Genomic DNA, 14,011 nt, shown 5'->3' with positions numbered 1-14,011 from the left:
AGTGACTGTGAAAACTGTAATTACGTGTCAATTGCGATGTTGATTTACAATTGAGGTGACATGTATTATTTGGTAAAGGAATGACGACATGATGAATTGCATTATATTTAAGCATAAGCATAACTCGAATTGTGAAACTACGAATGTGTTGCATTGTATTTTTGTCCTAGGGTTATGTGTGGATAAGTGTGAATGTGCTATAATTTGTGTATGGTGTGATTGGGATCCATTAGAACTTGTTTAATATGTCAAACACCAGTAGTGTTGCGCTACTGGTATGGCGCCTGGCGACGCGGGACGAGCCGCCAAGCGATAGTGACCCAAAACAGTGGCAGTGGCCACTAGATGTGTGTGGCGCCTGGTGGAAGGGTTGGTTTCGCCAGGCAAAAGCTGTGTGACAGAAGCACTGAAAGGCGCTTGGCACCTGGTGGCAGGAGGGGCCCGCCAGGCGGTCTAGAACCAAGTTCTGTCTAGCGATGCGAGAGGTGCGTTAGGCGGTTTTGGGTGCAGAGTTGGATCGTGAGGAGGATTTCTACACAGCTTTGGATGAAGGTCATGATGTGATGCTTTGACTGGGAGCCAGTTACGAGTGTAACTTGTATTGGGGTGACACGTGGCCACTCGAGGTTGTAGCCTGGTGGTTTAGGAAGTCCAGTGGAGCATGCGAGATCGTGGCTCATACGACGAGGTTCCGAAAGATTGCCCTCTTTAGTGCAACTGAATGAGTTTGGTAGTCTGGGAACAACTATAAACTGCAGTTTGTTTTGGAGAATTCCATTTGGTGTCGTAGATTGTGGCCGTGGCAATTTATTCCCGCGTGTGGACTATTAGGTGGTGGCCTGTAGTTAGAGGGGTGAATAGACACTCGTGCAACAAAGATCGATCAGTGTAGAATCAAGAGGCGTCCAACAGAAGGTTTGGAAGTGAGGATTGAATAGTGGGGTGCTAACATGAGTCATGGTTTTGAATGCTTTATTACTGCATATCGTATTTTGTTTAATGTAATTGAGCTCACCCTATCTATGTATGTTTGGAGATGAGCATGTAACTTGTTACATGGGAACAGATGTGGATGCAGGTGAGCACGTGGATGTTTAGAGCCGAAGTAGGGCCAGCTACGGGAGTTTTAATATTAGTTTTCTTCATGAAAGTTATATGGACTATTTTGTAATGGTTTTATAACTAGTTGATAATTGTAATAATTTGAACGCCTTGGACTTTAATTATAATTGGCGCATTGAAATAAATGTTTTAAAATATCTCGTATTTTTGGAAAAGCAATTTATTAATAAATGAGGATTATTATTCTATTTTCTGATTTTAATATTTATTTAAGTAATTTCCGGTTAGAACGTTATAATGAGGACCTGCCAAACCCATAACAGTCATGGGGACCTACTCAAACCGTAATAATCATGGGGACTTGCCCAAATTGTAATAGTCATAGGGACTCGTCCAAACTATGGAAATCATGGGGACCTGCCTAAACCATAACAATCATGGGAACCTACCCAAACCATGACAATCATGGGGACCTACCCAAATTGTGGCAGTTATGGTGACCTACCTAAATTGTGGTAGCCATGGTGACCTACCCAAACCGTGGCAATCATGGGGACCTTCCCAAACGTAGCAGTCATGGAGACCTGTTCAAACCATGACAGTCATGGAGACCTACCCAAACCATGGTAGTCACAGAGACCTGCCCAAACCATAGCAAACGTAAAGACCTACTCAAATGTCTGCTCAAACCATGACAATCATGGGGACCTACTGTAAGACCCAGGAAAAATTAATTAATTAAATAATTAATTAATTAATAAATGCGGGTAGAAGCCACCTTTATGGCATTAATTGTTGTTTAATGTGATGTGGAAAAGTACTAGCTCATGTGGTTGAGAGTACTTGGTTTGTGTGAGAGGACTTGGGTTCGAGTCTTATGTATGCCAATTATGTGTGATTGTTTTGTTATTGATTTTTAAGGATATGAATGAGTATGTGATTAGTATTGTAAGATATTGTTGAATTATGAGTATCACCAAATGTGGTTTGGCATAGTGGTTGTGCTTGGGCCTTATGAGGGGAAGGTCACGGGTTCAAACCTTGTAAGGCATAAAGTAGGTTTTATTTTTGCTAACTATTAGTGGTGGTATGAATGTGAATGGGTAAAGAAAACCTAGCAGAAGGATAACCATTAGGTGCTGAAAAATATTTCCACTAAGTGACTTGAATAGCTATTAAGCCCACACTTAAGTTCAATTCGTTTTTTTTTTTTTTTTTACATTAACCTACCATCAGCCACTTATAAAAGGCTAAATTGAAGAGAGAATAGGGTTTCTGCAATTGGTTATTGTGCCTACAGAGAGGAGAACGAATTTGAGAGAGAGTGAGTGGAGTTGTGAGTGTGCAAGGGCTGGACCAAGCGGGGACTGCGAATCAAGGCTTCTACTTTTTCAATTTTTGGTCACTAATTCCAGGTTAGGGGAGCTGAACCCAAAAGTTCATGTTGTTGTGCGTATTGCATGGTTTTGGTGAAAATGTGTGCTGAAATTCGTGATGCATATGATGGGAATTGGGGGTGGAGAAATTAGTATTGCTGTGTGTTGAATTTTGGACTAAATGCATGAGAAAAGGGGTATATACATGGTATATGCGGGAATGGAATGGGATTTGGAAATTTGGGGATTATAGGGAGTCTATATTATGCCAATGTGATGTTTTGTAATGTGTAAATTGTTTTGGTATGCTCGAATTCTGTTTGGTGTGTTTTGTGGTGCGAATTGGACATGTTTAGAGTGAACCGAGTGCGTGATCAGTGAGAGAACCTGCATTTCTTGCTCAGGCGAGCTTGGCTCACCTAGGCGAGATTAGCAGAGACGCGTACCCTAGTGCCATACGCGAGCTTCTCGCTCAGGCAAAGAGGATAGGTTTTGAGCGACATAGATTCTCGCTCAGGCGAGTAAGGGTCGCCTAAGCGAGATAGTGAGGGAGTTGCACGTGTTGAGCGCGATTTCTCGTCCAGGCGAGGGTTTTATGGATTTTGAGCGAATCAGTGTCTCGCTCAGGCGAGATGACTTCGCCTAAGCGAGATGTCTTGATTAGGTGTGGTGTTTTGCTTGTATTTTAGCCTAGGCGAGGTGGGAATGGGTGTTTGGGCGAACGTGTCACTCGCCCAAGCGAGAGGATCTCGCCTAAGCGAGATGGCGTGTTTTGGTTGCTGAGTTAAACTCACCCAGGCGAGGTGGACTAGCCTAAGCGAGATTGCGGGTCTAGCTTGGGCGAGGGGTCCCTAGCCTAAGCGAGTTTATGCTAATTACTATGTTTCTATGTGCTTGTGAGTGGGTTTGGTTGTTATACCATGGTTAGATTGTATATGCATGTGTTGTGGTGTGTTGGGCTTGAAGGACTAAGTCCATTAGGGGTTTGGGATGTGCTCGGTGGTTGGACATACGATGGGCATGGAACTGGTTGAGTTCCCGTCGGCTACTATTGGGCGAGGAGTTCTTAGTATGGTGATTGCATGTGTCGGGCGCACGATGGGCAAGGAACTGTGATGTTCCCGTCGGCTACTATTGGGCGAGGAGTCCATAGTATGGTGATTGCGTGCGTGTCAGGGTCCAAGTGAGAGACTTGGATATTTTTACTACAGACGAGGAGTCTATAGGGCAGGACTATGAGCGGGATAGGCTCATAGGGTTGGACCACGAATGAGTCAGTTTCGTGGGAGCACAGGGAAGTCCCAAGACCTAGTTCATGCATATGACTCATGACGAACTACGAGGTCATGATTGGGTGATTATGAAATATGAAATTAGTTATGTTATTTTGGGTTGGGAAACATATTTATACTCATGTTTCTTTATATATATGTTGTGCATAGCTCACCCTTTCTGTGTGTGTGTGGCGATGATCGGGTAACTTGTTATCTGGGAGCAGATGATGTGACAGGTGGGCCAGGAGCTACTTAGAGACGGAGAGCAGGGTCTACCTGGGGCTTTTGAAAGGATTTTAATTTAAAGGATTTTGATGTAAATTATGATTATGTTGAACTTTGGTATATTTTATATTAAAGTAATTGCGAATATTTGAGTTGTGCTGCAATTAATGTTTTTAAATTTCCCGTGTTTTTTAGGAAATGAGGTATTAATAAATGCAGTGCAATTATTTTACTTTGAATTATTTTATTAAATTCGTAATATCCTGACGGGATGTTACACCTACCCAAACCGTAGTAGTCATTGAGACCTGCCCAAACCATGGAGACCTGCCCAAGTCGTAACAGATGAGGGGACCTGCTCTTACATCTAAGAGCACTCATGGAGACACACTCACACTCGTCTAATCATACCATCAATTCATCAACTTAGAAACATGAAATGAATAATGATACTCATCTCACAATCACATGAAATATTAACTTCCATATCCTAGGTCTTCTCTCTCTATATTTGAATCTTACTCTAACTTTTCCTTCAAGTATATTCACTTGTGTTCTTTCTCACCCAAGTGTAACACTCACTCACTCGTTTAGTTGGTATATTTTTATGGCATTCACTCTTACTCTTAAAACCTTATATATTCTTAAGAGATTTTAAGTGATCCTTCTAACAATCATGAAATATTAAATATATTTTTTCCTACTTTTTTTGTTTCTGTTTCTTGGAAAATATCTTGTATATAACTAAAATCACACACATAATAAATCTTATATCTTTTTAATAAACCCGTTTAAGAAATAACTATCATAAATAACTTGTATTATAATAACCACTTTATATATCTTTTAGAAATATGTTTAATATTTTATAACTAATTATTCACCAAATCTTTTAATTTCTAAAAAAATCTTTTAAATACAATAATTCTTTTTAATTAATAAACCATTATATCTCTTATAATAATGTTGTAAATAAATCTTTTTAAAATGTTTAATTATCACTTATTGATATCTAACAATATTTTATATCTTTTTAATTAAATAATTACTACACATTTTTATCTTTTATTTAAAATATCTATTTAACCTTATTTGTTTATTTATTTTTTAATTATTATAATTTCTCAAGGTCTTTTATAAAGACCCTCTAGGCCCACATCATGCTCAAGGCTCAATTCATGACCAACATTCATCTCAAGTCCAAAGCCCACCAAGAGGCCAAATAACAAGGAACATCTTAAAGAAGTTCCAAATGAGCTTTTCTCAAAATGGTCACACTTCTCATGGGCTTCAATTACTCTTTTCATGGGCCAAAGAAGATGTGGAGATATGAAAAGATTGCATGATTGAGCATTAGAGTAGCTTTTAAAATTGGGTCCATTGTTTAGGCATTGCTTTCATAAAGAGTGAGCTAAATAAACTTGTTCATTGGATTTTAATTGGGCTAATCCAATCCCAATAGGGAGCTTTGGCCAAGACATCCACTTACCACAAGGGAGGTGCGACTTCTAACTTGCAAAGGAGTGTCATGCCACTTGTCACACATCCAAGCCATCATGAACATCCAAGGGTCGAGAGAGACTTCTTCTCTAAGACTTGCATTTCATTTCCAATGTAATTTCATGTGCATGTGCATTAGTGATCTTCTCTTTTATAAAAGAGAGTCCTATAGTAATTTGTAGAGTTTACTCTTGAAATTTTTAATAAAATGTTTTTGTTGATATCACTCCACTCTTCTATTATTTTGGGAGCACCTAAACTAGAGGTTTACCACATTTCCTCTAGCCACCTTTCACTAGCCTAGTTTCTAGTCTAGTTCTCCTTTCACCACTCCAAATATCATTACTACCAGAGTCTTAAACACTTGTCTGCATTCCATTTCCGTTGCCTATGGAGTTTCTAGCATCCACCTCATGTTGGGGCTCCATCAGTCTTGCACTAACAATGTCACATGACATTGTATGTGGCACGTCCCAGACTTGACAATTGGACAACTTAAAAAAAAACAGAAGAAAAAATTATATGATTTGGCATGTCCCATGTCTTTAAAGTGTTGGTAACCTAATTAAATTATTTTTTCAAAAAACTATGACTTAATTAATAAAAAAAATAAGAAACCTAATTAAAATTGTTAACAAAGATTAAAGGACCAATTAAACCTATAAAAAATTGCTTTTAAGGTTTGTGGACATCGGCGTGGCTTCATTGACAAAAAAAAAATAATCAATGAAATAACATGTTAACCTGAGAATGCAGGTTGAATAGGGTTTGGAAATTTTTTTGAAAGGACAATAGAAAACATTTGGTAGAATATCTAATGGACGGATATTATACTTTAAAGGAACTTTTAATAAAAACAGTTTTCACAAACTAGCTAAAAATATATTAGATATACATATAATAAGAAAATATATTAGAATATAAATGATAGCGATAGAAAAAATTAAATAAATTATAAATTATATGCTAGAAACTATTTGAAAAAATTGTAGTTTGAAACTTAAATTTGAAGTTTCTATTCTAAGATGCAATTTTTATATATTATAATTATTAGTTCAAAAATAGAATTATCATATATTGTAGTTATTTATTCAGAAAATAAGAAACATGGGTTATTGCTTTTATCTTTAGATGACATTCCCGTTCATAATATATTAAAAAAAGTTTATTTTCATTATTATTATATCTAAATTAAAATTAAAATAACTTAAAAGTTATCCGTAAAATATAACTATTTTTAATTATAATACAATATTAAACGTAAAAGTAGCCTATAAAGTTATTCTGTTTATGTTAAATAATAAATATTTCACTTAATCAAAATGTGCGTTGAAAAAGTCTTATTTGAAAAGCTTGTTACTTTAATTATATTAATTAATATTTTTATTTTAAATGATTATATCAATTATAAAGATTAAGAAAATATTAACAGATTTAAAATTAGAGATATATGATATTTACATCACTAAAACATGTTTAAATAATCATGTGATGTTTGTCATTGCAGAGAAATTTTCCAAATTGGACTGAGATTTCAAAGCTGTTAACTTTGTTTATTTCGTGTTTTGATTCAAAGCCATCATCAAGCCCGAGAGAGAAGGAAGGAAGTAAGAACACTGACCCTCACGGTCACGTTTCCGCCACCAAACCCCACAAATACAGTACTTTTCTCAGCCATTTTTTATTATTTATACGTAACAACACCAGACACCAACATCTTTTGACCAAAACACATTGTTTTTTTGCAGTTTTCATCTCATTGGAAGGTAAGATTCCAAGGAATCATTCCCTCTTTCCTTTTGTTTTTTCTTCTATGCTTTTGGGTTTTGTCTTGAATTTTCTGTTAAAAATCCTTTTTTGATATATATATATATATATATATATATATTTTAATTATTATTATTCTTGTTATTATTGTTTTGCAGGGTTTTGGTTTGACATAAATTAGCCTTTCAAGATCTCAGAGGGGCAGAAGATCAAAGCCTAGACACACTCTCACATATAAAGAGTGTCTCTGATTTGATCTTTGTTTCTTTTCTCCTTGAAAATTTTCAGCACCCCACAGGGTTCTGTCAGAAAAGTTTGAATTTTGAGCCTGCCCTTTACAATGATATCTTCCTTGAGACAGCCTGTTGTGGGGATCAGTGGTTCTGATCTTCTTTTGAGGCAAAGACATGCAACCCCAGTTAAGGCACGGTCGTTTTTGCCTTCTTTGGCAAGGGAAAAGGGGCAGGGATCTCTGGTTTCAGTGCATAAGCCACTGCACATTGCTTCTTCTCTTGGTGGTCGAAATTTTGTGTCAGTGAAGAGTGATGGAAAGGGTGATTCGGTGAAGTGTGAGGCCTATGAGGCAGACAGATCAGAGGTTGAGTCTTCAAACACACCATCAGAGGCTTCAAAGAAGGTGAAGATTGGCATATATTTTGCAACCTGGTGGGCTCTGAATGTGGTGTTTAATATTTATAACAAGAAGGTGTTGAATGCCTACCCCTTCCCATGGCTGACTTCAACTCTCTCACTTGCATGTGGGTCTCTTATGATGTTGATCTCTTGGGCCACTGGGATTGCAGAAGCCCCGAAGACTGATCCAGAGTTTTGGAAGTCTTTGTTCCCTGTAAGTATCGAATTGGTTTTGTTTGTTTGTTTCTTGGGGAAAGAAAATTGATGGAAGGAAGTGATGGCTTTGTTTTGTTTGCTCTTGTGTTTTTTGTTCTTGCAAAAAATGTTTTTCTTTTTGACAATTTTGGACACATATCTGGATGACTATGTTGGTTAACTCCAGAAACGTACAAAGTAGAGAAAACTGAGTATGTTCCTATCAAACCTTGTGGCTCAATTGGACTGAATTAATTTTGAGATCTTTGGTTTATCAATTCTAACAATTTTCAAGTTTTGAAAAAGTGGTTTTACTTTAGCTGGACAATCAGCAAAGTTTCTTCCTCCACCCTATAAAATTCTTTAAATTTTTGGTATGCCTGTATAATTGTTTCCAAAAAGTTGTGGATCAATTTTGTCACTCTCCTTTCTTTATTTATTTATTTATCATTTTGGATGGATGGAGACCTTAGTTTTTGTTTTGTTTGTCCTTCAGGTTGCCGTTGCACATACAATAGGACATGTGGCAGCAACTGTTAGTATGTCAAAAGTTGCGGTATCATTTACACATATAATCAAGAGTGGTGAGCCTGCTTTTAGTGTTCTGGTTTCAAGATTTCTCTTGGGTGAGACCTTCCCTGTGCCAGTCTATCTGTCTTTACTTCCGATCATTGGTGGGTGTGCACTTGCAGCTGTGACTGAACTCAATTTCAACATGACTGGTAATAAATTTTTCCTTTGAAGGATTTTGTTTATCTTTAATATTGTTGTTAAGCACAGTAATAAGATGATTTGGATCTTGAATTTGACTAGAAAAAAGATAACCTGTCTGTGTTTAATTAAATTTGGTTATGTTTTAGCTATTACTTTTTTCTTTTAGTGTTAGTGAACTGGCCTTTACTACACTTTGTTGTCTATTCTTGCTTGAGTTTATCTCTCAAGAGCAAGGGTAATTTGTTAATAATTAACTTGAGTAATGGTGTCATTAGAGGTTATCTATTTGAGCTGAAATGGCTTTCTTATAAAGTTTGCTGCAAGTAGCTCTTCACTTTTCTGACTTAATTTTCATCATTCTTTTTCAGGTTTCATGGGTGCTATGATATCGAATTTGGCATTTGTATTCCGTAATATCTTTTCAAAAAAGGGAATGAAGGGAAAGTCTGTCAGTGGAATGAATTACTATGCTTGTTTATCTATTTTATCCCTTGCAATTCTCACACCCTTTGCAATTGCCGTGGAAGGGCCACAGATGTGGATTGCCGGATGGAAAACATCCATCTCTCAGATCGGAAACCAACTCATATGGTAATTTCAAGAAGACTGCATACTGTAATGATGATATCCTTGTTGTGTTGTTATCATGTTCACACTCATCTCTATTTGTATGTGTCTCCACTTTCCATGCTCTAAGGTTATATGTTGATTTTTTCTTAATATATGGTTAATGTTCAAAGTTCAAACATCTTTTATTTTATCCTTATGTGGGAATGCAACATATTTTATATTTTTCATAATATATGGCTAGTGTTCAAAGTTCAAAGTTCATTTGTTTTTGAGTGACATTTAACAACAGTATGGGGGAAGGTGTTGTTGCTGGTCCCAATTCCTGACCATCAATCTGAAGATGACTTGAGTTGTTGGTAGTTATTTAGAATACTGTCCTTTTCATCATCTTTATGTTTAATAAAGTTGAATGTTTTCTAGTTGTTCGGGGTCAACTTGATAGTTTGTAATTTTGAAGTGACTGAGATATTTGCATCTCTCCTAGTGTTGGAGATTCTGTATTAAATGCTTTATTCAGTTGGCTTGCATATTTATACCTTGGTTGATTACCTATTTATCTATCCTTATAAATTGGAGAAAATATAAACTAACTTCAGAGATTCAATCTATATATAGAATGCATTAGGACATTTACTGTTGGATAGAAGACACCAATGTCAACTTCCTTGGTCTTTTCTGCTACTAATTGATGATCGTGTCCCTATGCTAATTTAAGACTCGTAGATTGATAGATCAACTGTGCTTGCCAATGTACTGATTATCAAATACCTGATTTTTTTATTTTGTGTCGTAATCTGAAGAAAAGCTTATACCTGTTGTAAAGTTTAGTTTTAACATTTTAACCAAACATCTGACTTCAATTTCTTCATTCTTATTGAGCTGTCTCTTGTTTGTGCTCTTTGTCTTGTGATCATAAGCTTCTGCTCTCTCAATCTTATGACTAAATTTTTGGCTGGTAATTGTACACCACAGGTGGATAGCAGCTCAAAGTGTATTCTATCATTTATACAACCAAGTATCATACATGTCTCTGGATGAGATCTCTCCCTTGACATTTAGCATTGGAAACACCATGAAACGTATATCTGTCATAGTGTCTTCAATTATTATCTTCCACACTCCAGTTCAACCTGTCAATGCTCTTGGTGCCGCTATTGCTATCCTTGGAACCTTCTTATATTCACAGGTATTTTCTGTTCTTCACATTTTAATGTTGTTATGTTTATCATTGTTTATCATGTCCTTTGGCAGGTGATATTTTTACCACCAAAAGAAAAATGTTATTTATATTTGAAACATCAAACACACATTGTGTTACCTATTATACTGGTCCGAGGGTCCATTAGAGAGAGAATGTGTTTAGGTTGATTGTTGATACCTATTTATGTGAACTTGAACCCTTTGCATTGTTACTTTGTCTGATCTTCAAACTGTCAAATTTTAAAAGGGTTTTTGTGTAACCATGAAGAGGAATGATTTGGTGAGAGTTTACCATGGAGAAAAAACATGGTTCATAGGGTGGAGTTGGTTATGAATGTACCTTATGTTTTTACCTTCCCAATCTAATGAATAATATTCTGCTCAAGTTAGGTGATCTGGTTTTTTATTGGTGAGTAGCCTTTTAAATTGCCACCTAACTCCTTTGGTTCTTACATTGAACCTACCCATCCAACTTCTTTTCTAAGTCAATCTTCAATATAAGTTAGCTTACCTTGTAGACTTTCCAAAGTTGTCCACACCATATACTTTACCACATGCTTCGGTTCATACCTTCACAATGAGGCTTCTAATGAAAGCATCTTAGGCATGTTCCTTGAAAATAGCTGTCAAGTGGGTGGGAATCTTAGAAAATTAAGAAAAAACAAAAGGGTTAAAGACAAAGAGAATAACAATTAGATTACCAGTTTCTTAAACAAAAACAAACATGTGGTTTTCTGTCAGAAATAATGATTTTGTTTGGTAGGTATACTTATTTCTTATTCTTCTTATATCTGCAGGCAAAACAATAGATTTGGTGGACTATGATTCCTCTATGGATTTGTTTGTTACTGTTCTTCATGCTCAACCAGGGACAAGAAAGTTAAATTTGGAATGTGTCACACTGCTGGATTTTTGTAAGACTAGGATGATCCGGTTTGTCAGTCCATCTGTAGATAGATATAATAATAAGAATGCTGCTGCTGAGGAAACATTATTATAATACAGATTATTATCATTAGGTAGAGTTTTTTTTTTTGTCAATTTCTGCAATGCCTACGATTTGAAATAAATGTTTTATGTTCATGTGTTTTGAGAATAATCTCTCAAAACATTGTTTTCTGTAAGGAGCTTGCAATAATGTGATGAATCCCATGATCAATTTGAGTTTCACAATATATAAATGTTTGATGTTGTTAGTGAAGATGAAACTTGAGAGGTGCATTATGGTCCTTCCATTTCTATGCCCTTTGACCCTTCCCATGTGATGGTGTTTTGCTTTCTGTAGTGAGAAAGTGACTCTTCACTTTTCTAATGGACATGTTCTCACTCTTCATGTCTATGTTCATTGTTGATATTTCTAACCTAATTCATAGAATAATTAATCAGAGAATATTCCAGCATTGATTCCTGATGTGTGGGGTATATTTGGGGTTGTTAGTGGTTCATTGTTTCATCATCAATTATATTTGACATGCTGTATAATTTTTTTGTTTGTCTTTTATAGTTGTTTTTGATAAAAAATAGTGATGGTGTATAACTGAATCTTTTGAAGTTACTTTTTATCTAAAAAGTGAAAGTCGTTAGAATGTTCAATAAACTTAGTTGTTTGATTAATGATAAGGGAAAAATTACAATGTTTATGGAGTTGTATATAATTTTAAGTATATTAGTTTATTCTTTAATTTATTTATTTTTTGTTTCTCTTACAAAATTCGTGTATAAAGGTCATTTTTTATCCAAAAGAAAATTAAAAGAAAGTGTAAGAGGTAAAATAAATAACGAGGTTAATTAAAACAAAATGGTAAGCTTCTTAACTAGTTAATTATAAATTGAAATCAGAGTCTAAATAAGACTAACGTGTTTTTTCAATTTGATATAACAAGTCCACAGAAAGTAAAATTTTAGTTTAATAAAAAAATGGATATAATTTGAAAATACTGATAGTATAGATACACCTTAATTCAATAAGAATCAAAATTAATAAAACATAATTCATAAAATAAATTTCAATTCGTTGAAAATTGATTGTGCATGATATTAAAATCGCCGGAGAATCTAATTAACTCTGACTTCAGATTGAATTTGGATAAAAATTTCTCCAATTCGGTTTCATTTTTCCAGTAGCTTCATCTTAATTTCACTTTACCAGAATTATGCAATTTTTTTTCTTATTTTGTGAGGGTTTATAACTACCATTAAATATGTTAATTATAAACATTTTGACAACCAAAATTAAAAAAAAATGCATATTAGAGGAGAAAAAGTAAGACCAATACTAAATTTGAGAAATTGTAAAGGAATAATGGTAGAAATGTAAGGAGAGAAATGAGAGAGAGAGAGAGAGAGAGAGAGAGAGAGAGAGAGAGGTGAACCAGTTTGATGGAGACAATCTGTGAGCATACTTCAGTGATGAAGTTCCATATTATTGATAGTTGAGCTTCCATGGAATTGCTCTTGTTAATGATATTCTTATAAGAAAGCATTGTAGATAAGAAGAACAAGAAATGGTGAACTAAAATGTTGAAGAAACACTATTTTGTTTGTTGTGATTGAAGCCTCTAATATAAGGATTTTGTGGATAAGATTTCAATAGAAACCAGAATTAAACTTGGACAAGAATTTGTTTCACCCTCTCCAATTCAACAAATCCTGTTGCTTCCTGCTACTCCACAATTAATAACTGCACCTCCACCATAATAGGATAAATACTCAGAAAACCTCATTCTGGAAAATGTGTGGGAGACCACTCTAAAAGGAAAAAAAAGGAGAAAATGTGAAAAAAAAAATTCATTTTATGTATGAGGGTTTCAGAAAATTCATTCTGAGACATTATTTGTGTTTAAGAAAGTTTTTTTGGACATCCCATTTCGAAACACTAGGGTTGGAATGCGTTCTGAAAATGTTATTCCAAAAATCTTTCTTTTTTTAAAAAAAAATTTCAAAAAACTTATTTCAAAAATTTTTCAGAATATATAATTCAAAAATCACTTTGAATAGAAAAAATATGACCATTTTGAAAATTTGATGAGATGTGCGAAGAAAATGTGGGAGTGCAGGAAGTAAAAGCCTTCGACAACATAGCTACTGGGCCTTCACTTTTTAGGTTGGTAATTGAGAAGTGTTATTCTCACCCCTACTCTATCAAATTTCGATAGACTATTGTTTTGTAAGAAAACTATTTTAAGTATTATTTATAAGAATTCTAATCAAATTTAATGAAACGTCTATTACATCTAATAAAAGTTTGTTTCACATCATATTTTACGCTTTAAAAGCTTTAATATCATACGAATCATTACTGGTTTGGGCAACATTACCTCTCTTATTGCTGTAATTTATACATATCAGTGTAGTGACATTCAGTAGTGTACAATGGGTTAAATTACCTTTTTGTTTTTCTATTTGTCATGAAATTTCATTTTGATCCTCACATTTTTCGTTGTCTCAATTTGGTCCTCATTTTCTTAAAAGTTTGACTAAACGGTGTTAAAGTCA

At 35.0% G+C, this 14,011-nt stretch overlaps 1 protein-coding gene across 2 annotated transcripts; it reads left to right on the top strand.

The window, feature by feature from the left end:
* Positions 1 to 6,915: 6,915 nt before the first annotated feature.
* On the top strand, positions 6,916 to 11,717 carry LOC114187946 (glucose-6-phosphate/phosphate translocator 1, chloroplastic-like). 2 transcript variants are annotated; one of them, XM_028076383.1, is made up of 7 exons: positions 6,916 to 7,098; positions 7,186 to 7,203; positions 7,363 to 8,051; positions 8,529 to 8,754; positions 9,115 to 9,337; positions 10,289 to 10,502; positions 11,314 to 11,494. In XM_028076383.1, the coding sequence occupies exons 3-7, from the start codon at positions 7,545 to 7,547 to the stop codon at positions 11,323 to 11,325; spliced, it is 1,182 nt and encodes a 393-aa protein (XP_027932184.1). In that variant the 5' UTR covers positions 6,916 to 7,098; positions 7,186 to 7,203; positions 7,363 to 7,544; the 3' UTR covers positions 11,326 to 11,494. The 2 variants fall into 2 exon arrangements, with proteins under 2 accessions (XP_027932184.1, XP_027932183.1); XM_028076382.1 differs by lacking the exons at positions 6,916 to 7,098; positions 7,186 to 7,203 and having other exon boundaries at positions 7,545 to 8,051; positions 11,314 to 11,717.
* The last annotated feature ends 2,294 nt before the right edge of the window (positions 11,718 to 14,011 follow it).

This window comes from Vigna unguiculata, chromosome 6 (genome assembly GCF_004118075.2).
Source record: "Vigna unguiculata cultivar IT97K-499-35 chromosome 6, ASM411807v1, whole genome shotgun sequence".
Classification (NCBI taxonomy): domain Eukaryota; kingdom Viridiplantae; phylum Streptophyta; class Magnoliopsida; order Fabales; family Fabaceae; genus Vigna; species Vigna unguiculata.
The sequence above is the reverse complement of the archived record's forward strand: the minus strand, read 5'-3'. Positions and strand labels throughout refer to the sequence as shown.